Source organism: Crocodylus siamensis, chromosome 7 (assembly GCF_052110815.1).
Source record: "Crocodylus siamensis isolate JL-2025a chromosome 7, ASM5211081v1, whole genome shotgun sequence".
Lineage (NCBI taxonomy): Eukaryota > Metazoa > Chordata > Crocodylia > Crocodylidae > Crocodylus > Crocodylus siamensis.
In genome coordinates, this window is record NC_143401.1 from 82,367,059 (window position 1) to 82,388,770 (window position 21,712).

At 42.5% G+C, this 21,712-nt stretch overlaps 1 protein-coding gene across 13 annotated transcripts in view; it reads right to left on the reverse strand.

The window, feature by feature from the left end:
- TACC2 (transforming acidic coiled-coil containing protein 2) overlaps positions 1 to 21,712 on the reverse strand; it is a 222,784-nt gene that overhangs the window by 22,488 nt on the left and 178,584 nt on the right. For 11 of the 13 annotated variants that reach the window (XM_090058538.1, XM_090058541.1, XM_090058540.1 and 8 more), the window contains 6 exons: positions 20,315 to 20,522; positions 15,980 to 16,041; positions 14,965 to 15,077; positions 12,769 to 12,940; positions 11,613 to 11,753; positions 10,605 to 10,694 (listed from right to left, as the gene is read on the reverse strand). In XM_090058538.1, coding sequence (XP_089914664.1) covers positions 10,605 to 10,694; positions 11,613 to 11,753; positions 12,769 to 12,940; positions 14,965 to 15,077; positions 15,980 to 16,041; positions 20,315 to 20,522 — 786 coding nt within the window. The remainder of the gene's footprint in view (positions 1 to 10,604; positions 10,695 to 11,612; positions 11,754 to 12,768; positions 12,941 to 14,964; positions 15,078 to 15,979; positions 16,042 to 20,314; positions 20,523 to 21,712) is intronic. The other 2 variants (XM_090058539.1, XM_090058542.1) reach the window with 2 other exon arrangements.

Here is a 21,712-nt window from a genome sequence, read left to right on the forward strand (position 1 = left end):
CAGGCACGGCTTGTGAATGCTGCGATGCTGGGACAGTTGGAGCAAGCCACAGGAGCATGGGGGGAGCCTCCCACATGCTCAGCAGCCAACCTGGAAGTGGACTGGAAGTACTTCTGGTCCACTTTCGGGTCTGCTGCCGAGCGCACTGGGGACCCCCCGCCATGTTCAGCAGCAGACATTTAAAGCTGTGCCTATGTCCGAAGCAATGAATCTTTCCGAATCCCTTCGAATCAATTCGGAGGGTTCCAATTCGATTCAGAGAAATTGGAGGGTCTCCAGATTTGATTCAGACTTCGGGCCAAATCTCCGCTGAATCGAATCAGTGACCAAAGCTTTGCACAGCCCTAGTGCATACCCCTACCAATGAACTTCAAGTATTCACTCTCCCAGCAAACATTCCTCCTACCAGTTGTTCGCTAGAACATTTACTGAAAGCACAAGCAAAAATGGATACAAACAGAAACAAAGATTTTAATTATCTGAACAAGCATCTGAATAATTTTCTGTACAGCTCTTCTGAGCGGTATTTCAGACATACACCAACACTAACCAATTGTGCAGGAAAGGTAGTGGACACACTTTGAGATGGAGAGAGCATACAGCAAACTGGTTAGCTAAGTGATCATGGCAGGCATAGGGATGCCTTGGAAGGGGAAAAAATCACTAAAACTAAAAACTACGATAGGAAAAGAATGAGAAACTACAGCACCAACAATTCCAGCAACTGAACACTGTTTTTCTTTGCTGAAAAGCAGTATTTCATATGGTTATGTCCACCTTGGTATTTTAAGCTCTTGATGCACTTGATGGCTATGTCAAAAAGAGAAAACAACATCAAATTACTCAGACTTCTGATGATCATTTCCTGCTACAGTCTTGACCATCTAACATGTCATTGCCTTGTGTGAAGGGATTATCATTTTTTTCTCTCCCCATGGCCACTCAGTATTAATCAAGAGAAATCAACCTGGAAGGCAGGAAGTTTCCTGAAGAGTAGGTGGAAAGTTAAGGACTTGGGCTACACCTGAACTGCAGCAAAGCAATGCATCTCAAACCCCACAGTAACATCACAATTAACAGACAGCAATAATGAGGAATACAAGGTATTTTACAAATAGCTCACTTATGCTTCAAAACAAGCATCCTGGAAGAAATATGGACTATTTTTCAAGGTTTTCTGATACTACAGCAGCTCATATCAAGCAGAATGCTGGCCCTGAGCTGTGTCTGTTCCAAGTACCATAATTATTAAGTTATTTGTACAACAGAATATACTTATAGAACATTTCTTTTAGGCCAAGAAATTCCCTGCCAGCCTCATTTGTTGTATGCAGCATTTCAAATTATGATTCATTTTCATAACACATCACTATTTAATCTCTATTGATAAACCACTTCAAACCAGCCTCTCTATATAAATAAAAACAGCCTCTCATAGGGTAATGAGATATCGGTATATATCCATTAATGACTGCTCTATATGACGAATAAAAGAAATTCTGTCCTCAGATCCCTATTGCATACCTGTTTGCTATCTTTGCATGCAAAGCTTCTATCAAACTACATTTCAGATGTTAGACCATTTTCTGACACACACTTGAACTCTATCTCACCCCACATATGTCACTGCCTGGTGCAATTCATAATCCCCAAACTGCATTCTGGAATAGAAATTTTAATCTATGCTTTGTGCTGCATTTTAATCCATACTGGAATATACAGTGAAGTAGTCTATGAGGCAACCAGCAGAAAATTCAAATACCTTCTTTATGTTCAATAATTTGGTCTCTCTGACTCTCATTTTGATGTGTAATGATTAGAATAAAGCTAGCAGCAGCAGCAGAGGGCTTTGTAACTATAAAGCATTGCATTACATCACTTACAACTGCAAAGTGCAGCTGAGTATGTAATGTTCACATTCAAGGAGCTGCTCTTTTCTTCATCATGCATACACATGCAGATTTCACTACCATCAACAGCACACACCAAAGGAAGAACATCTTTGCAAGCACTGACGGTAGGGGTGACATCCTAACCTGCTTTTGTATAAGCATCATCATTTTCCTCTAAGATGATTATTAACAAAGTGGAATCTTTTCATCCATTGTTCTCAATCACTGTTTCATGGGAATAAAGTGATGGAGGAAGGCATTTATCATTCTTACTCTATCCTAATGTCAGATTTTGTGCTGAAGAAGCTATCACAACAAACTATGTCTGGCAGTATGTGTAGTGTCACTTAGGACCAAATATTTTGTATTCAGTGTTTATCTGTATAGTTCTTAATAACAACGGTGTGTGAACCCAGCCTTACGATAATGTCACTGAGAAATATGCCTTGCCCACCTGCACCCACCTCATATATGAACAGGTTTAGTAGTCTGCTGAGTAAACAGGTCAGTGTTGCTTAGGCATAGTGTTGCATAGACACTGACTTTGGTTTTTGCCAGTGGGCGCTTGCAAATGTAAAAAAATAAAATAAATTAATGCCTCCTCCCCGGCTCATGGCAATTTAAACTCGGAGCATTCATGGGCTGAGCCCAGGAATCAGCTTGAGCTAAAAGCTCCCAAAAGCCCTGCTGAAGCACCTCTTCTTTACAGACACTGCAGAGCCAGGTTAAAATAACGTGCTGCTACTTCCAGTAAAGCGTAGTGGGTTTTTTTATTTTGTTTTGTTTTTAAAATCTGTGAGCAGCCTGTGGCCGTGGCTCATGGGTACTGAGCACCCGCTAATTTATTTTGGTGGGTGCTGGAGCCCCAGAGCACCCATGGGGTCAGTGCCTATGGCGTATGCCGTGGTCCTGTGCTTGTGGTCTCTGTTTAGAAGAGCCTGACACAGTCTCAGGGCACGCAGCCTTTGTGTAGCCACACTGACCTGGCTACTCAGCAAATATGCAATCCTGGGCCACTACAGAGAAGACATAAGTGGACAGAGCTTTTGTCTCAGTGGTGTGCCCAATCCCACTCAGAAGATCATATCGATACCTCCTAACAGGTCAGGTAAGGAGAATTTAATAGCCCAACAATTAAGTAAGGGATTTGCAAAGTATCACAGTTCATGCATTAAGTATCTCCAGTAGAAGCTTATTGATTTGTTTAGGTAAATTTTTAACTTTAATAGTTGGGAACCAAACACAATCCTTCAAGGCATGTTTTCTGCAATGGGATTCTGAGCACACAAAACAATGGAAAATGAGATGACATGTAACCAATTCCCATTTAATAATTAAGTGCTACATCAAATCCACTGGATTTAACAATGACAACATCAGTGGATCCCTGCACTATCTTTTAGTACATATTTGAAAGTATATGATATGCTTCAGTACACAAAGTGTGATCAAGTAAAATACATTTCGGACACAAGTCCAGCTCACCTATTCATAGTATATTAATTTATTTCAGATGGCCCAAAACTTTATAAATGTAAGGGTGAAGAGAGACAATAAAAGAAAACAAAACAAAAATTCCTACTGTTTCTAGTTCAGTTCAGTATTATCGGAGGGGAAAAAATCATTTTATTTCTTCATCCAATACAAAGACAAAAAAGAAATTGAGAGAGAGAAAAAAGCAGTCATCAAAGCTGACATCTCTTCTCCAGGCAGACAGCATATTGGATACCAAACTCTATGCATCCTATTTCAAAAGCTCCCTGCAACTTAGATTTGCTGTGTCTCCCCAAAGCAACAGTTGGAAAAACCTCACTGGGGAAAAAACCCTTATGCTCAGAGTAACAAAGGAATCAAAGCAACTGCCCAGATAATGAAAAATATCTGAGAAAGGAGGAGGACGAAGGGGAGTAGGAACTTTTAAAGTGCTTTATGTTACATGGTATTGTTGTTTTTTTACCTGCTGTCTTATTTCTCACCGTCTTTTTATATAATTATGCTTTGTCAGTATTTGCCTTGGAATTTGAATAATTTTGTAAAGAGAGAAACACTCGCAAATATAAAACCTACTATGTTTAGAAATCTCTACCATAAAAGCTCTTGGGAGTCAGCCAGCTAGGTGAGAGCGTTTCATACACAGTCTGACACACTCAATTAGTCAAGGTCCAATCCTGTGAACTCTGACATCCATCCACAGTCCAGCAAGGCCCTTATACTGCCTGCCTACCAGAAATATCATACTACAGCTGTTCTGGAATGATTATTTTCAGTCCTCTGGGCCCTTACCTTGCAAGCCACTTTCATATACTGTCCAAAAGGATGCAAAACACAGAAAGTGGTAGGGCTGTGCAAAGCTTTGTTAGTCAATTTGATTCGGAGGAGGTTCGGCCAGATTTGGGGGCCGAATCTTCAAATCTGAATCAAATCTGGAGACCCATTAAAAGTTGAATTAAATTGACTTGGAGAAATTCAGCACAGATTTGGAGATTCGGCCATAGGCTAAACAGGCAGCAGTCTTCGAGGATGCTGGAAACAGCGGCCTCCAGCCGGTAAGTCTGTTGCTGTGGGCATGGGGGAAGGCAGATCAACCCGCCTACAGCAAGGGTGGGATTGGAGCTGGGGTTGGGACTGGGACAAGCTGCCCAACTGGGGTGGGGAGGCGTAGGACTCAGGGAGGAGGGCTCCTGCCACTGCGTGCTGCCAGTCTGGGAGGGCACGGGAGTGGGCATGTGCCCCCGGACGTGTGCAGGGCGGGCTGCGCTGGGCTGCACTCTGGATGGGCAGAAGGCACTGGAAGCGGGGGCTCTGCCCTGCCGCCGCTTGTCCAGCTGGGGGAGGGGAGGGAGGCAGGGTGCAATGCAGGAGCAGCTCACTCCAGGCAGAAGGTGCTGGGAGTGGGGACTATGCCGTGGTCCTGTGCTGGGCGAGCAGCAGCAGGGCATGGCAGTGGGTGTGCGCACCCAAACTGGGGAGGGGCCACTGGCAGGGGCTATGGGAAATTTTAGGGTGGCTGTAGCCCCTCCCCCCCGCAAAGCCCCTGCTTCACTGTGCTCTGTGGAGCTGGCGGAGCCAGGGCTGTGCCCCAGGCTGTGGCTGGGGCTAGCTGCCCAGAGCACACCCTGGCTCCACCCACCCAGCACAGATCTGGGGGGCACATGCCCACTCCCATGCCCTCCAAGATTGGCAGCGTGCAATGGCAGGAGCCCACCTCCCCAAGTCCAGTCCCCTTTTCTCCCCCAGCTGGGCAGCTTGTCCCACCCCCAGCTCCTCCCTCATTGTGGGGGTGTTGATCTGCACCCCCCATGCCCCTTCCCTCCCCCCTCCGTCCATAACAGACTTACCAGCTGGAGGCAGCTGTGTCCAGCGTCCTCGAGGACAAGTGCCTGTCTAGTCTATGGCCGTATCTCCAAATCAGCGCCGAATCTTTGAATCCGAATCGGCCAAATCAAATTGGGACAGTGATTCAAATTACCAAATTGAAATACTGTCCCTCTGAGTCAGCCGGATCCAAAACCAAATTGAATACTTGCTGCTTTGCACAGGCCTAGGAAGTGGCACTTTTCCAGTTTTAAATTTTCCTGGTTTTAATGCCTAAGAAAAAAAAATAAAACAATCTGACCAGTAAAACTATGGTATTCACTCAAATTGATTTTGTCCATGCTATGAATTCAGTATAAGACCTCAGCAAGGTAAAAAGTTAATTAGGGCGCTAACAAGCCTGCGGATTTATAAATCACTGAACCTCACGGAAAGATTAGCGCGTGCAGGGATTATTCTTAAATGTGGGTCACCACCACCTTATTATAAGTATCTGAAAGTTATTCATTTCCTTTTCTGTATCTAGCCTCCCTTAGAAAAATCAGCTATTTGATTAGAATGTGGCCTGATGCATCTGATTTGCCAAGTGCAATATTTTCACTGCACAACTAGAAGCCAAAGTGAATAAAGATAGGCATGGACGTTACAATGGGATCAGAAAAGTTATTATTGCTACCATGTTCACAGGAATATGTGCTCTCCTTATCTGAGGTCTGGCTTTCCCTCACCAGCAAGATTTTTGTACTCAGAAGTGCACCTTGGGCACAAACTCACAGGAAGAGCCATACCTTTTAACTACTTGATTTGTACTTGCATGCCGGTCAGTAGGAATGCAACTAAACAGTTCTGCACCTGAACATGTTCTGCTGACTCCAAAACAAAGCACTAATTTTGCGCTTACATCTGGCCAAAAAGGGATGTACCTCTTTGAAAGAGATGGGCCTATTTCACTATGTCCCACCCTTTCCCCCAACATCACTTCAAAATGTTGCCCACATCTTTCATCCCGATGTGTCTTTCCTTTACCCAGTAAAGGTGCTGGTTTCAACATCATGCCCCTGCGTCTCAACACCACAAAAGAATGGCTGTCGTGGGCTCTATCAGCTTTCTGTTCAATCGCCACAACACAGCGGTCTGCTAGTCGATCATTAAGTAAGCAGTGCTTATCCACTGGAAAGCTAATGCCACATTTCCTGTTAAATGCTCTTTTCTTCTAATGTTTTCACTCTAATTTTTTGTGTGTACCCAAGTAAACTCTACCTGCATTGCCTACGTATTTGGTGAAGGAAGACTAAGGGACTGCTGTTGCTGCCGTTAAAGTCAGCAGTGATTACAGGTCAGAAGCGGACCAAGCACTGCCTCTCACAGAAGCCTCGGCCTCAGATGGACTAAATTCATGTTGTTCATTAACGCCGCAGCTCAGTTATTATAATCCCTTGATTAGCAGTAAATTCTGATTTTCATATAAAATCCAGCTGTCAGCAAAACAGGAGGTGATTTTGGTTTTATTACTGGTATTACAGAGTTCTACTTCTGTAGGCGCAGTTAAACATCATCGTACCATATTAAAAAACAACCAATGCCAACCAACCAGGAAGGGTTCCAGCCAGCCACTATCTTCTGTATCTGGATTAAAGTCACTGCACTCCTCTGATGAATCCTATTATACTAATCCACTCTGATTCCATCAGTCATCGTAAGATACTCAGCATTAGTCACAAGGGTTCTCATCATGGGCTAATTACACATTATCCATGTCCATTTAAACACTGAGGTTAGCCAAGGATAAAAGTCCTTCACCACCTAACTGATGTCCATTCATTCAGCTGAAACACTGCACACTTCCACTATATGCAGGGTCTTTCTAGGTGCCAGGATTCCTGTGATCATTGGTATGAACTGGAGATGTCACTTACTTAATTCTCTCCTCATGCCTATCTATCACCTCCCGCTTTTTGCTACTTTTATATTATGGTATAGGCACCCCCTATGGAAATCTATTGGTGAATTTATTAGTACGGAGGAATTCTGTAGGTACTGTGCCTTGTACTTTAATGGCAACTGTGCCTTGCCATTCTCTCATTGTTTCCCTGTCTCCATCTGCCCTGGGAAAAAATGTCTGTACTGATTTAAAAAACAACATCAAACTTTGACAACACAAATATTCAAATACATGCAAATATATATCCCTTCAACCTAAGTTAGCATAGGATGTTTTCAATTTAATGCATCTCTTGTTTATTATCTTGTTTATTCCACCCCGGCATTTTGAGAGAGACATTTGGATAATAACAGTTATTTAACAAGACTCTAAGCAGCATCTACCTCTTTTACATTTCAGCTCCGCTTATCCTAGCCCATTGGTGAGTCTTATCTGCTACAAATTCTATAGTTTGGTGCTACAAAAAAGAGGGCTGAAACATGGTAAGTGGAAGCAATTCCATTTTCTGTGACCTTTTTCTCACAACTACAGAATGGTAAGACTAAGTCTGCAGATGCACAGCACAATTATTATCGAGTAACACACCCCTTTTATTCTGAAGTAAATTTATTCCATAATAAGAAGCATTACGCATGACCAGCTTTCCAAGGCCAGCCGCCCACAGTAGCTGTTAGTATGGCACTTAGATGACAGTACGGCCAATTTTTACTGAGCAGATGACCAACCTGGGATAAAATCAGAGCTGGCCTTAGGGAAAATGGTGCCCTGGGTGAACTTGTATTTTGGCACCTCTTCCCTCCCCACCAAGTTAGTGCTGCTGCTGTGGCAAATAGAAGCAGTGAGGCAGAGGTGTGGGGTGCAGTCCAGCAGGGTGCATGGTGTGCTTGAGTGCATGGCATGGTGTGCCGGGAAGGTGGGCAAGCAGAAGTAGGAACCACCTCACCCACACATGCCCAGCTTGGCTTCTCCTGAGCAGCGGCTGGAGGCAGGGGGTGGGCTGGGCTGGGCACCTCTCCCCCTGCCTGGGGTGGAGATTAGCCAGGATAGGGAAACATGAACTGCCTACATGTGTTTGTGCATTTGGCACCCCCTGACCATGATGCCCTGGGCAGTCGCCCACTCTGCCCACCCCTCAGGCTGCCTCTGGATGAAACTGAATACACACATTATGCTCCAAGTAGTAACTTGCTTGTAAGATAAGGGCCAAAGTTATTACATATTTTTCAAGGACTACCCTTACCCAGGATTTGAGTGATAAACTCTGTAGTATGGCTATATCACGGGTCCATTCTACTTTTGGTACATAGTGAAGTGAAATGATTAGGTAGCAAGTGTGTTGTGTACTGCACATATTCACATTCTACATCCCATCAGGAAAATGCCCGTACATTACTTAGGAACAAAGAACTGGAAGGCACCTCTACTTTCCTGTCTGTTCATTCGGTTTTTAATAAAAAACACTGGGCCTGAATCTGATTCCACTGAAGTCAATCACATCATTTCTGAATTGCTGCATTAAGAGCATGCCTGGATTCACATACTTAGAAATAATTCTATTTCCTCAAATAATGAATTATTTTATGGCGTTATTTAGCCAATACTGCGGCTAGTAAAGCAACCAAAATGCTGGCTTGCATCCATAGATGCTCCTCAAGGAAATCCCGGGACGTCATTCTCCCCTTCTACTCGGCCTTGGTGAGGCCGCAGCTGGAGTACTGCATCCAGTTTTGGGCTCCACAATTCAAAAAGGATGTGGAGAAACTTGAGAGAGTCCAGAGAAGAGCCACGCGCATGATCAGAGGTCAGGAAAACAGACCTTACGATGACAGGCTGAGAGCCATGGGACTCTTTATCTTGGAAAAGCGGAGGCTCAGGGGTGATCTGATGGCCACCTATAAGTTTATCGGGGGTGACCACCAGGATCTGGGGGAACGTTTGTTCACCTGAGCGCCCCAAGGGATGATGAGGTCGAACGGTCATAAACTACCGTTTCAGGCTGGACATAAGGAAGAATTTCTTCACTGTCCGAGCCCCCACGGTCTGGAACAGCCTGCCAGCGGAGGTGGTTCAAGCACCTACACTGAACACCTTCAAAAGCAAATTGGATGCTTATCTTGCCGGGATCCTATGACCCCAGCTGACTTCCTGCCCTTTGGGTGGGGGGCTGGACTCGATGATCTTCCGAGGTCCCTTCCAGCCCTGATGTCTCTGAAATCTATGAAATCTACAAAATGTATTACACCCCAGGAAACAGCCATTTAATTATTCAGACAGCTGCAACATGGGCCATACTTTACCAAAATAAGATAAACTAATCAAACTTATTCTAATCAGCCATCAAATCATACAGAGTTCAGCGTAAATTTTTAAACTTTAACTTTTATGAGCTAACTAGTTAACCATTAGCCAGAGCACGTCTAATCTCTAAGCCAGACACATGCAGTTAAGCTGCGATGAACAGCTGCCACTTAAATATTCAAGTGACATGGGATTAGGAGTGGGGCTTTCCCACTGATTTATTAATCATTAGTATAATAAAAGAAAGGTCACTGGAGAATGACATGTCAGAATAATATTCCCCTGATTTGGAACTAAATGTCTCATTGCAGTAGGACATTGTTGTCCTGTCAGCTTTCTATTCACTTGACATCGCCTTCCAAGTATACCACTGAGTTAAATCTCCCTGGGGATATTGTGACCTTTCGGTTAAAAGCACCATAAGGGTCCTTCAAAAGTGGCTACACACATCTGACTAAACATCACATATTATAATCAGGGCTGATTTCAGTCTAGTTGCAAATACAGAGGCCACATGCATCACTGGAGCAGCCTCACTCTGATGATGCATCACACTGACAAGGCACTAGCTAACATGCTGTAGAACTATCAATAAAGAAAAGCTTCAGATCCTGATGAATAAAGAGGATTTATGCTGGGGAAGCTTTTTCCCTCTGGAACCCTTGGGGTCTTTTTTCAACCCATTTGAATCCCATTGTTCAAAAGCCTGAAGCCTGGACTGACTGAACTTCTAACTTTTGAACTTTAAGGGTCAAGTCATTAGATCTCATGCTTAAGGCAAAATGCACCACCAGCCAGGGTCTGTTATATGCAAAAACCACCCATACTTGTTATGCTAGCCAGCACATAGATCAAATTCTGCTATCAGATACAAAGCATGTGGTCCTCTATGGGCAGAACCCTGTGTTATAGGGCTGTCTCTTATCTGCCCTCACCTAATTTTGGAAGCACAGGAGTCCTGCAAGGAGACGGTGACAGCATACTTTGTGTAGAGACCAGCTATCAGCATGCTTTTTGATTTCAGATACTCTGAGGTGCACACAACTTCAAACTTCACTCTGAGAGGTTTAGTCGCCTTATTGTTAACAAAAAATAGCAGCACTCTGGTTCTTAATCTGTGCACACTCACACACATATTACAGGCATAAAACAGATACCTCGGTATCTGAGGAGGAGAAAGAAGACAAGGTAATCTGCCTGGCTAGCTTCAGTGCTTCTATCCTCATTGCAGCAAACTCTAACTCCTCCTGTCAGTAGTTTGGTTGTGAACAATTCACAGAAAAATGGGTTAAAAACACGATGTAACCATTTTACACATTCAAAAAATGAATGTCATATTTCAACATAGCATGAGGACAACTCTTGGATGACACACACATGCAGTGTCCCTTTCAGAATTCAAACATCAGCAAAACACAAAACCAGGTTTACAGTTAGCTTTGACATGGTTCTGTCTAGTAACACCTCCATCAGGGGCCAAACATTACGTGCTTTTGGGTACAAGAATATTTTCCAAAATGAAATTAGCCATAGGACCTTTTTTTTCCAATGGATTTGTTACTTCTTCCTTTCATTAGTCACTATATGTTTGTTTGCAGCAGCAATTGCAACATTAATCAGCAGTTTTGAATGTAAATCTTGGAATTATTTTGGAAAATCTGCCATGATGTGCACAGATTTGCTTTCAAAAGTTATTTCCTTTCTTTGGAAGAAAGCAGGCAAATTACATACTGGGCACAATTAATAGGAAAGAATGCCTGACTGGCATCTCCACAAAGTAGAATTAGGTCCTAAAACAACTGTCTCTGTGCTTTTTGATAGATTGACTAAAGTAACGTATATGACATCATAAACTCTCCATCCTGAGGCCTGTGTTCAAATTTCTGAGCTTTTTCTTTTTTTAAATAAAATGTTTTATGGAAATGCATAAAATTAGTAAGATCACGTTGCCGAGGTAAAGATACTAACGTTCCTGAACTAACATTTGTATTCTATTTTATTCACTGACAGGTTCATCTCACTCCCTCTTAAAACTTTCTGCAAGGCAAAAGGAACTTTGGAAATTGCTTGAAACTTAGTAAGTTTTTGTAAGATTAGGAAATGTGTTCTCTACTGATGTTAGACAAACTTAAAGGAACACTAACATTTACACTTTTGCTACAAACCTGAAGTTTCTGAGCAAATACTGGGGGATTCTTTTCTGCTAAATCAGGGTCTAGATATTCAGGCTGATTGCTTAATGAAGTTTGCTGGGATATCCTATTGAGAAGAGCATCAGCAGAGACAAAGGAGTCCTCAGGAGAAGTCTAAAGGGTAAGGAGGATATAGAACAAATCAGAGGTTGTCAACATGTCTTCAGGCTGAAAACCATACACCTGCCTTGGTTATGTTTTCTTTTGGGCACAGATTACTGACGAGCAAATACAGACAAAATTGAACAAGGGTCCAGTCATTATATTCCCACAAAATTGAGGAGTGAAATAAGTGATGTCAAAACCTCTAAAGCAGTGATTCTCAACCAGGATACCAGCAGATTCTTTGAGGGGTCTGCCACTAAGTGCGAGGAGATAAGCAGATAAGGGCAGGCTTACACTTGTTCCTGCCTTGCTGATATGACACCCCCGCCTCCTGCAAGGAGGTAAGCAATGTAATACATAGATTTGTTTTTAAAATTGAGTTCCAATCAATTCACAGAAGTTATGGAGAGTGCCTCAGATCCAAAAAAGGTTGAGAACCATTGCTCTAAAGCAATAGGTCTCAGACTGTGGTTTACTGACCATATCTTGGTACCAGGCAGTCATCACAGTCTGTCCGTCTGTCTCCAAGCAGTGAAACTTTCTGAAAGCTGTAGCTCAATTGAGGACTCTTCAAAGAGTTCCAGTGGCTTGTTTGATTAACTGAACTGAAAAAACTACCACCATTAAACTTTTTGAACGTACTACAGTGTTCTTGCATGTTTCTTTAGCCTAAATTTAGCGAGAGCCAAAATTGCAGGTGACTCCAAGCCTGAAAGCTATCAACAGGGGACAGAATCACACTGTTACTGTCAACAGTAACTTTTTAGAACACAGCAGGGTGTCCCATCAAATGCTGCTGTAACCACTGAAAATGAAGCATCTTTATTAAGGGGAGACCAAAGCCACCAAACTGAATTTTTGCCTGGCACCAAAATGTGGATACACTTTCTACACTGGAACCTTATGTGTAATTAACAGTAATTATATGCATGTTCTAGCTGAAGAATCTGTATGTTCTCCCTTTCAAAAATGAGGACTGGTGTCATAGGAAAACGTTTCCATCACTCTACTTGCAATTACTTACTATTTCGATGGTCTCTGAAGCTGTTCCTAGGGTCATCGGCTCCAAGTCTTTCTGTTTAGATTTGTCAGGTGCTTGTAAGTGCGTCTCTTGGCTAGCAGTCAGGGCACGAGAAGCTGGATGCTGTATTTTCATTCCAGAGGAAAGCTGGGCTTCAGTTTCCTCGAAACTTGACCTGAAATAAGATAGCACAGTGGTTCTCAAACTTTTTTTTTTTGCAGCCCACTTGAAAATTTATGACGGTCTCGGCAGACCGCTTAAACTTCTTTTTGTTTTACAAATCAAAGTGCACGACTCATATTTTAGTATCAGTAGTCTTACCTTACAAGTACAGATATTCTCAGTTGTTCCTCAGCCTTTCTGTGGACTACCTGAATGGAGCTCATGGACCAGTGGTGGTCCGCGGATCACAGTTTGAAACCCTCTGAGATAGCATATATATTTTCGGATTGAGTTAGGAGCCCTATGCAGATCAATCAAACGCTGCTACAAATGTAGCAAATCCTTTTTAATTAAACAGCCACCCTCTCAGACTCACAAAAGCTAGTGTAACATGATACTACTACAATAATTCAATCTTGTACCAGTTCTATCTTGCAAGATTTTGAAATATACTTTTCAAAGCCCACTGATTTGAATTCTGGTTGGCAACTTTGAAATATGTTTCTCAAAGTAATACACCAAAATAATCTCGATAAAATCAGTTCTGGTGGAAGAGACATGAATATCTCATGCATCACTAAATATCTGCTGGGGTTTTGGTTGTAGCTGTGTTGGTCTAAGGACATCGGCAGGCAAGGTTCTTTGAGTCTTACAAAGAAGGTCTCTTTTATTAGACCAACTGAGCAGTTGGAAAAAATTTCTTGGCAAGCTTTCGGACGCAGTCACTCTTCTTCAGGCATATGGAGTCTTTGCTGTTCTGAGATTTCATTTTCATTGACAACCTGCCACTTTTAGCTTCTTTCATTTGTTTGAGTCTCAGAACAGCAGAGACTCCCCATGCCTGAAGAAGGGTGATTGCATCCAAAAGCTTGCCAAGAAATGTTTTCCATCCACTCAGTTGGTCTAATAAAATATATCCCAGCTACTCACTAAATATTTAGGACTTGTCCCTTGTTTCTCATTTCTACATGTATTCATTTATTTATTTACCAAATAACAGTTTTAACCAGAGCCAATGACATTTGTAAAGGTCAACACAACCCATAACTCTTATCATCATTAGAAAATGGATGAACTGGGGAGAAAACGGTGTTAGTTTAGAAGTATCAAAACAAGAGTTACAGTCTGGAGGTTCTACATAAACTGCAATGAAACTAACTTTAAACTTCAAGAAAAAGCTATAAGCATTGAATCACAATAAACATTGACAAGAGCACTTAGCCTGAGTACAGATTTAGAAGTAATCGGCAAAGCTATGCCACAGAGATACAAGGTTTGATTCTCCACTCACTGTGCTACTGACTAGTTTTCCTTATACTCCAGACCTCTCGCTGACATGGGCTGTTTCAAAATAAAGGCGGCAAAAATAAAATACAGGTTTCCCTCGATTTATGCTGTATATGTGATCTTGGAGAACGGCACATAAATCAAATTTGCATAAAGAGAATGCAGTTTACAGTGCAATAAACAGGGATAGGTTCCATTGGCAGGGAGGGAGGGAGGGAGGGAGGTAGCGAGGCTGGGACTAGGGAAGAGGTGGGAGAAGGGGTGCCGCTGCTGGGGCTGCACAAGGCAGTAAACCAGAGGGAACAGGGCGACACTCACCCCAGCTCCCGCTGCAGCAGTCCTGGGAGCGGCCAGTGCCAGCTGCCTGCAGCCACTGGGCTGCACCATGCTCCGCCTGTCCCCACTCACCTTGCTCCTGGTGCAGGCAGCTGGTGTCAGCTGCTTCCGGGGTCTCTTCTGCAGCCAAGGCTGGGGTGAGTGGGGCCATGGTCCTTTCCTCACCCCCACAGACTTACCTGCTTGGGCAGGGGGAGGCATCTAAGCTGACTGCATGAAAGTGAATTTACCTTGCATATAACAAATTATAGGTCTAAATATGCTCATTGCATAAGACAGAATTTGCATATAAAGAACCTGCATACATCAAAGGAAACCTGTACAGAAAGCACTGCCCAAAGCAGAAATTATTTAACTGTAATCCTTACCCCAACACTCCTTTATAATGAACTATATTTTACTTAAGTGACATACCCTGAACATGGAGTTGTCGAATCAGAAAGTCTGACTGGAGGGGATTTAACTGGACTCTCCTGCTGAGCATCAAACATAAGATACAAAGACTGTTTCTTCTGGGTACTATCATCCTTCAAAAGACAAGAAAGGACATATTAAACAACTTCCCATATTATACCAATTCACTGACTCCAATGACTGACAAACAGCATTTCCATCTGAAGCTCTCAATCTAGGGTCTTCAGATTAGTATTTACTATTTGGTGCTAAAACACAATGTATAATACGTCATTAAAAGAACTGCCTATTTTATTTAAAAAAAAAATCACCAGTGAACACACAATTCACTTTTAAAATTGTTTTTCACTGCCATTTGGGATTAATTAGAATTGAGGTACTGTCTAAATTCTGTAACCTGTTCTTTTGAGATAGATCACATAGCACTCACTGACTGAAAGCGTCATCAAAAATTAATTGGAACTGACTTCCCTTCATCAAATCAAATACCCAAGGGTTTCCCATTGAAGGAATGCTTCACTCTTATGTGAACTATAGAGAACTTAGAAATTAATAAGATTCTAAATGTCTATCTAATTAACCAAATAAATATAAGACAAAACAATCTGATATTTTAAAATCCTGTATTTCCACATTTTACACCAAGTCTGTGCTTTGAAGAAAAGCACTCACTTCCCATTTCCTTCCACAAAAACATTTAGTCATGGTTTGTGGATTTCCATGCACTGTTTAGTAACTCAACAGAGATTGCTCTGGGAATTTTTAACTGGTTTTAATTTGCAAAAAGGGCAACTGAAAATTTATCTCAGATTAACCAGCCTCTACAAGCATAGGGGCAAACAAAGTGCATACAATTTACCTGACTAAAAGGAACTGTACATACAATCTGCTTCAGGCAGATGTACGGTTAATTCAGTGTGTAGCTGGGAATTGTCCAGATGGCATTACCACATCAGTTCATAATGACTACAGCTTGGAAATAAATTGAAGTGGAAATTCGCAAGTGAAAACTTACAGGCACAGAGGAGCCTATTTTCTCCATATACTCTATTTCATATGAGTTGCCATAATCCAGCTCTGCAACAGAAAGAAAAATGTTCCTAGTATAGGGGGGGAAATACAGTTTTTGCATATGTGAATGAAATATTAACTACACATTTTTAAGTGTTATTCCTGCCCTGAGGCTTTATTAGTGATGCTTTTCTAACAAGCATGAGAAACAAAATACAAGCCCTATAGCAAAAAAAGGCAAAATTTGATCCACGCTATTATGAATTTGCCTGCAAAACTCCTACTCAGTCTGTTTTCTTTGTCCAAGACGCACTTGCACATCCAATGACTATTACTGAAGTAGCAAACCCACTGTGCAATTTTCCACTCTTACGGTATCTTAACCATAGCTCATTACAAATCATCAAAAATATTTTTCTTGATAATTATTTCCTTCAGTGAAAGAAGAAAGATTTTGCAAGTTCATGAAAGATCAAATTTGTTCATATGTGAAAGTATGCAGATCTTAATGACAAATTATAATTTTGTTACTTGATAAAAGATGGATTACAAATCCAGAAATTCACTTGGCGAAAGATAATTAAATAGCATTGCTATTTCAAATTGTTGTTAATAGGGACAGTCTGAGGAATAAGTATTTACAGAGAAGCTTTGTTCTCCCAACCTCTAATAAATGCCTTTACTGCTCTACTATTTCATATCTCTTAATTATTCATAGGAATTAGCCAGCACTGCTTTCATGTCCTAGTCACACAGGGGAGAATTGATATAGACAGATACACAGACAAAGAAACTGCTGACACAGACAGGAGATAAGTGAAACAAATATGAGATTAGGGCTTGATCCTGCCAATACATGAGAATACCTTGCGTGAGTAGTCCCACCAAAATCAACAGGTTTATAACATTAAGAAAAGAATTTTGCTCAGCACGCCACAGCTGGCCTGTGCTCTGGGCCAGCTGCAGCTGGGAGGCTGTAAACAGCTGCACTGGGCTCTGAGTCACTGGCACTGGATCTGTAGTGGTGGCAGCTGCACACATGCCCCTGGGCAGATAGCATGAGAGGAGCCTGGGGCAGCGCAACCCTGGCATCTTCCCAGAAGCACGGGTGCACCTGTCATCACCACAGAGCCGGTGCTCCAGAGCCTGGTGCAGCTGTTTGCAGCCTGCTGACCATCTACTACACCTTCTCAGAGCCTCGGTCAGCTGTGGTAGGCAGCCCCAGGAGGCTGCAAACAGCTGCACTAGGCTCCAGACGTGGCTGCATGTGTGCCTCTGGGTGGATGGCAGTGGAGGGAACGAGTTTGCACTGCTCCAGTCACTTCCCCTTCTGTCCACCCAGAGCCATGCATACACCCACCACTGAGCCAGTGCTGGTGCTCCAGAGCCCAGCACAGCTGTTTGCAGACTCCTGGCTGTCTGCCACAGCCAGCCCAGGTGCTGGGCAGCTGCAGCTGGTGGCTGGGGGGCTGCAAACAGCTGCACTGGGCTCTGACGCCTCTGAACCCGCTCCGTGCTGATGGTGACTACATGCATGCTTCAAGGCGCAGGGCAATCCCTCCCCTGCTCTCTGCCTCGAGGCACACGTGCAGCCGCTGCCAGCAATGAGGATCAGGCCCCCCGCAGCTTCCACGCGGTCTGCCCTTTCCATGCCAAGTCAGGGTTGGGGTGTTTTTGCCACTTCAGCCCTGCTGCCATTGTACGCCATACCAGGTAGACTAATTGTTGTTAAAACCAATGAGGCTCATTTAAAAAAATAGCAAGTAAGTGTAAATGTCTTAACTGTCTAAAGGAAACAGGAGGAAACTACTAGGCCTGAGCAAAGCAGCTAGTATTTGCTTCGGATTCAGCCGGTTCGGGGGACAGTGATTCGATTCGGTGATTCAAATCACTGTACCGATTTGATTTGGCCAAATCGCTCATGCAGAGCTCTCCATGCAGCATGGGGCAGTGGGGGGCAGCGAGGCTCGCCCTCCCGTCCGGCAGTACCCAGCAAGTCAGGGCTCTTTTTTAAAGTACTGGGAACTGGGGCCTGGCAGGAGCCCCCTCCATGATCCCCTCCCTCTTCCTCCAGCCCCCCTCCCCTACCCCCTACTTGGAGTCTGGAGTCTGGCTCCAGCTCCCTGCTGCAGCAGGCAGGGACTGTCCAAATCACTGAAGCTTTCCAAAGATTTGGAGAGCTTCGAATCAATTCGGACCTTTTAATTGGTCCCAATTTGGTTCAAATTTGGAGATTTGGCCACTGAATCAGGCCGAATCTCCTCCGAATTGAATCAGTACCTGAAGCTTCGCACAGCCCTAAAAACAACATGTATTAAATATATACTCCCTTCTACCTAGAGCAAAAAAATAAATACAAATACTGGCATTAAGTGTGAAATAAGATCATGTAGCACCTGTGCAGAAGAAATCAGGAAGTAAATTACTAAAAAACTTCACTGGTTTGGAAATACCTCTATTTGTTCCAACTCCTCATCCTGCAGTCAGCTATACAAACTAGCTCCTAACTCCTGGTGAATAACCTATTTGAAAGTGTACACCGAGGGACAGACTGTCCTCTGCTGGCAGATAGGGTAACAACTGTATGTCAATTTAATCCCCACTTTAAGGGCCATGCAAATATAATCCATGTGATTTGATTTTGGGGTTGATCTTCATTTAACCTCATTTGGTTCCAAGTGTAGTTTGTGGGTAGAGATGCATGAACTAGAAACAAAAGAAATTATTTGGCTCATTAAAGAGGATTCTTTTCTGATATCCGTGGTTTTTCACACACAATTAAAGTAGATGGCAAGATGAGGGCCATTCCAATGAATTAATGAAGTGGTATGAATGAGTCTGAGTGAACAGTATGTACTGGTGGAGATGTCACTGTACAAAGACAGCTTTTGGTGACAGGAGAATAGCCACAACATCAAAAAATGTTTAAACAGATGCATCAGTAGACATCCCTGGAATCAATCAAAGATTTCCCAAAGCAGCATGAGCAGAACTGTCAAGGGAAAGAATGATTATTTTTAAATGATTTCAAAGAGGAAGTACTGTTGATTATAATTAATGTGCAATCTGAAACTCTGCTCATACTACCCACACATGTGAGGCAAGAGGATTAGCATTTAATTAGGAGGTCTGTTCACTTTCTGTTAATAGGTACAAGCTGAAATGATGGGTTTTAGTGCCTCCATAAAGTGGGTTGTTTGTTCAAAAAATAGTTTTTTGCTGCACCTTTTCTTTAAAGACACAGCATGAATGTTATATGAAGCAGTCACTTAAAATGCATTTGATTCCTATATTTATGCATTAATCCATTTAACAATGGTAGGGAATAAATTATTCAGAGTGATCCATCCAAAAAGGAACATCAACAGACCTCAGAAAGGTCCTAGACATAAAAACAGTCAAGTGTACACATGAATATTCATATGCACTGTACAATTAAACCCAGTACAGTCACTCCTATACATAGTTAGGCACGTGTTTGCTAGGTTATGCTGTAGAAGCCTACCTAATCTGGCTGTCTTTAACAAGACTAAATTTCAATATTATTTTAACATCCCATTGGGCCTTTGGGCAGAAAAGATTAATGATGGAGAAAATGAAACCAGCAAGGTCTGAAAAAGATGCCTTGGAAATGGATTAGCCTTTTCATATTTATAACTTCCTTCATTTATAAGTTGCATCCTTAGGGCAGATCTGCAAAGCCCTTCTTTATGCGACTGTGACTCCCTGCAAGAGTGAGAAACGCTCATTCACAAGAAATAGCTTCTGTCCCTTTCTCGTTTCACAGGCTATGAACAGTATCAAGAATTAATGATAATATAGAAAATTCTAACAGGATCTTACAAATGTTTGCTTCAAAAAATTGATGAACAACTCTTGGAACAACAGAACAGAATAGCATAGCATAGAATATGTGTTAGTGAAAGCTAATCTAGACATTGCTGGATACCCTGGGCTTTTATATATTTATAATGTATGATGAAAGCTGAGAGTTTAGAGAAACATGCTGCATTAAAGAAGGAAGTTTATATATATAGCAGACAGATTTATGGCAGAATGTGAATCTGGATCCTTCAGTACTGACGCTCAATTCTCTAACACTTGAGGTCAAAGACTACAGGCCCAGACAAAAACCAAAGCCATTTCTTTCAGTGGTCTCTGGACTGGGTGTAAGCACATTAGCCGAGAGCAGTATCAGCCCACAATTCCTTCTGTTTAAGCCACAAGAGGTCAAAAGAAATTTCTCCTTCAGTTCCCCGCCCCCCACCACCATTCTTTCTTGCCTTTGCCTTGAGAAGTAAAATGTTGACTAGTGTAGACTGGTGGTATATAAGCTTACCCTCTGTAGGAGAGTTGAACTTGGTCTCGTTTACAAATGTAGATAGGTCAGATGGCTCTGGGTAATCCTGTTTATCTGAATTCAGATCCACAGTCATGCACGTCCATTTCTGACTGGTCACTGAAGATGCCAGTTTTTCCTCATCTGTCGCGTGAACCACAGTAGATATAACTGGGGGTGTTTCTGGAGTAGGCAATGGAGTAGAGTCCTGCAGAGGAACAAGGCAACTTGGCTTTATCGTTCTTTGTGATCATGCCGAACAACTAGAAAGAAACACTTCTCTGAATTCGTTCACCAGGTTTAATTTCCCTCATAAACGCTTTAATTTCATGCAACCTACTGCAGGTCCATATAACATACCTGAGTAGTGAGAGTTGGAGAACTAATTTTTCTTGCTAATCAAATTCTTGCTAATTAAAATCTCTTTACCCCAGCGGTGGGCAAAATGCGTATGTGACCCGCCAAGCCATTCTATCCAGCCCGCAGGGCCCATAAAAAAATTTAGAAAATTAATATTAATCTGCTCCAGGCTGCCTGTCACGCGGCCCTTGATGGCTTGCCAAAACTCAGTAAGTGGCCCTCTGCCCCAACTAGTTGCCCACCCCTGCTTTACTCTATGCACTGCAATTCTTTTAGAACAACGATATGGCAACTTGTGTTGATTATGAGGTAAACTGAAAATGTGCCAACTGCATTTTACTTGTTCTGTGAAAAAATTACTTCACCATACAAGAGGAACCGTTGTAGATTTTCTTTGTTGCCTTTACTGCACACTCTTTTTCATGTTACTCATGCTCCAGGGTGTACGTGGAAGTTTATAAATTCTGCTAATGCAGAAGACTGCTAATACATGGAGCTGGTGGCTAGGCATGTAAATTTTGAGAAAATTTCAAGAGTAGAAACACCTTTTTGCTGGTAAAGCTCAGGCACGTGATGTAAATAAATGGCACATAACATATGTGGTTTCCCAGAACAGCTAACTTGAGTATTTCCCTTATGGTGGCAAATACTGTATAAACATGGACCTTAGAGGTCTTAAGTCCTCCCCCTCCTCTACAATGTCAGCCAGCTTAAATGAAAGGTTAGGAGAAATAATATGGGAGATGAACAATAGCATGAAAAGAAATACCCCAGATTAAAGCTGTTATCTCATACATGGCACAGCCATTGTTAACTCCAAGCTCAAGAAAGGCCACCCGCCTGTGTTTTACAATGACAAATAAAATTGCTGTTTCAGTGCAGACACATATTCCCTGCAGACTAACACACTTGCTTTATTTCTACTTCCCTTTCAGCACATCATTTTTATTTTGTTTACTACGTTTACAATTTACTGGCCTAAAAATATCGGGGTTAATAGTTACTTTAGTACTTTTCCTGAGCCACAACAGACTTTTA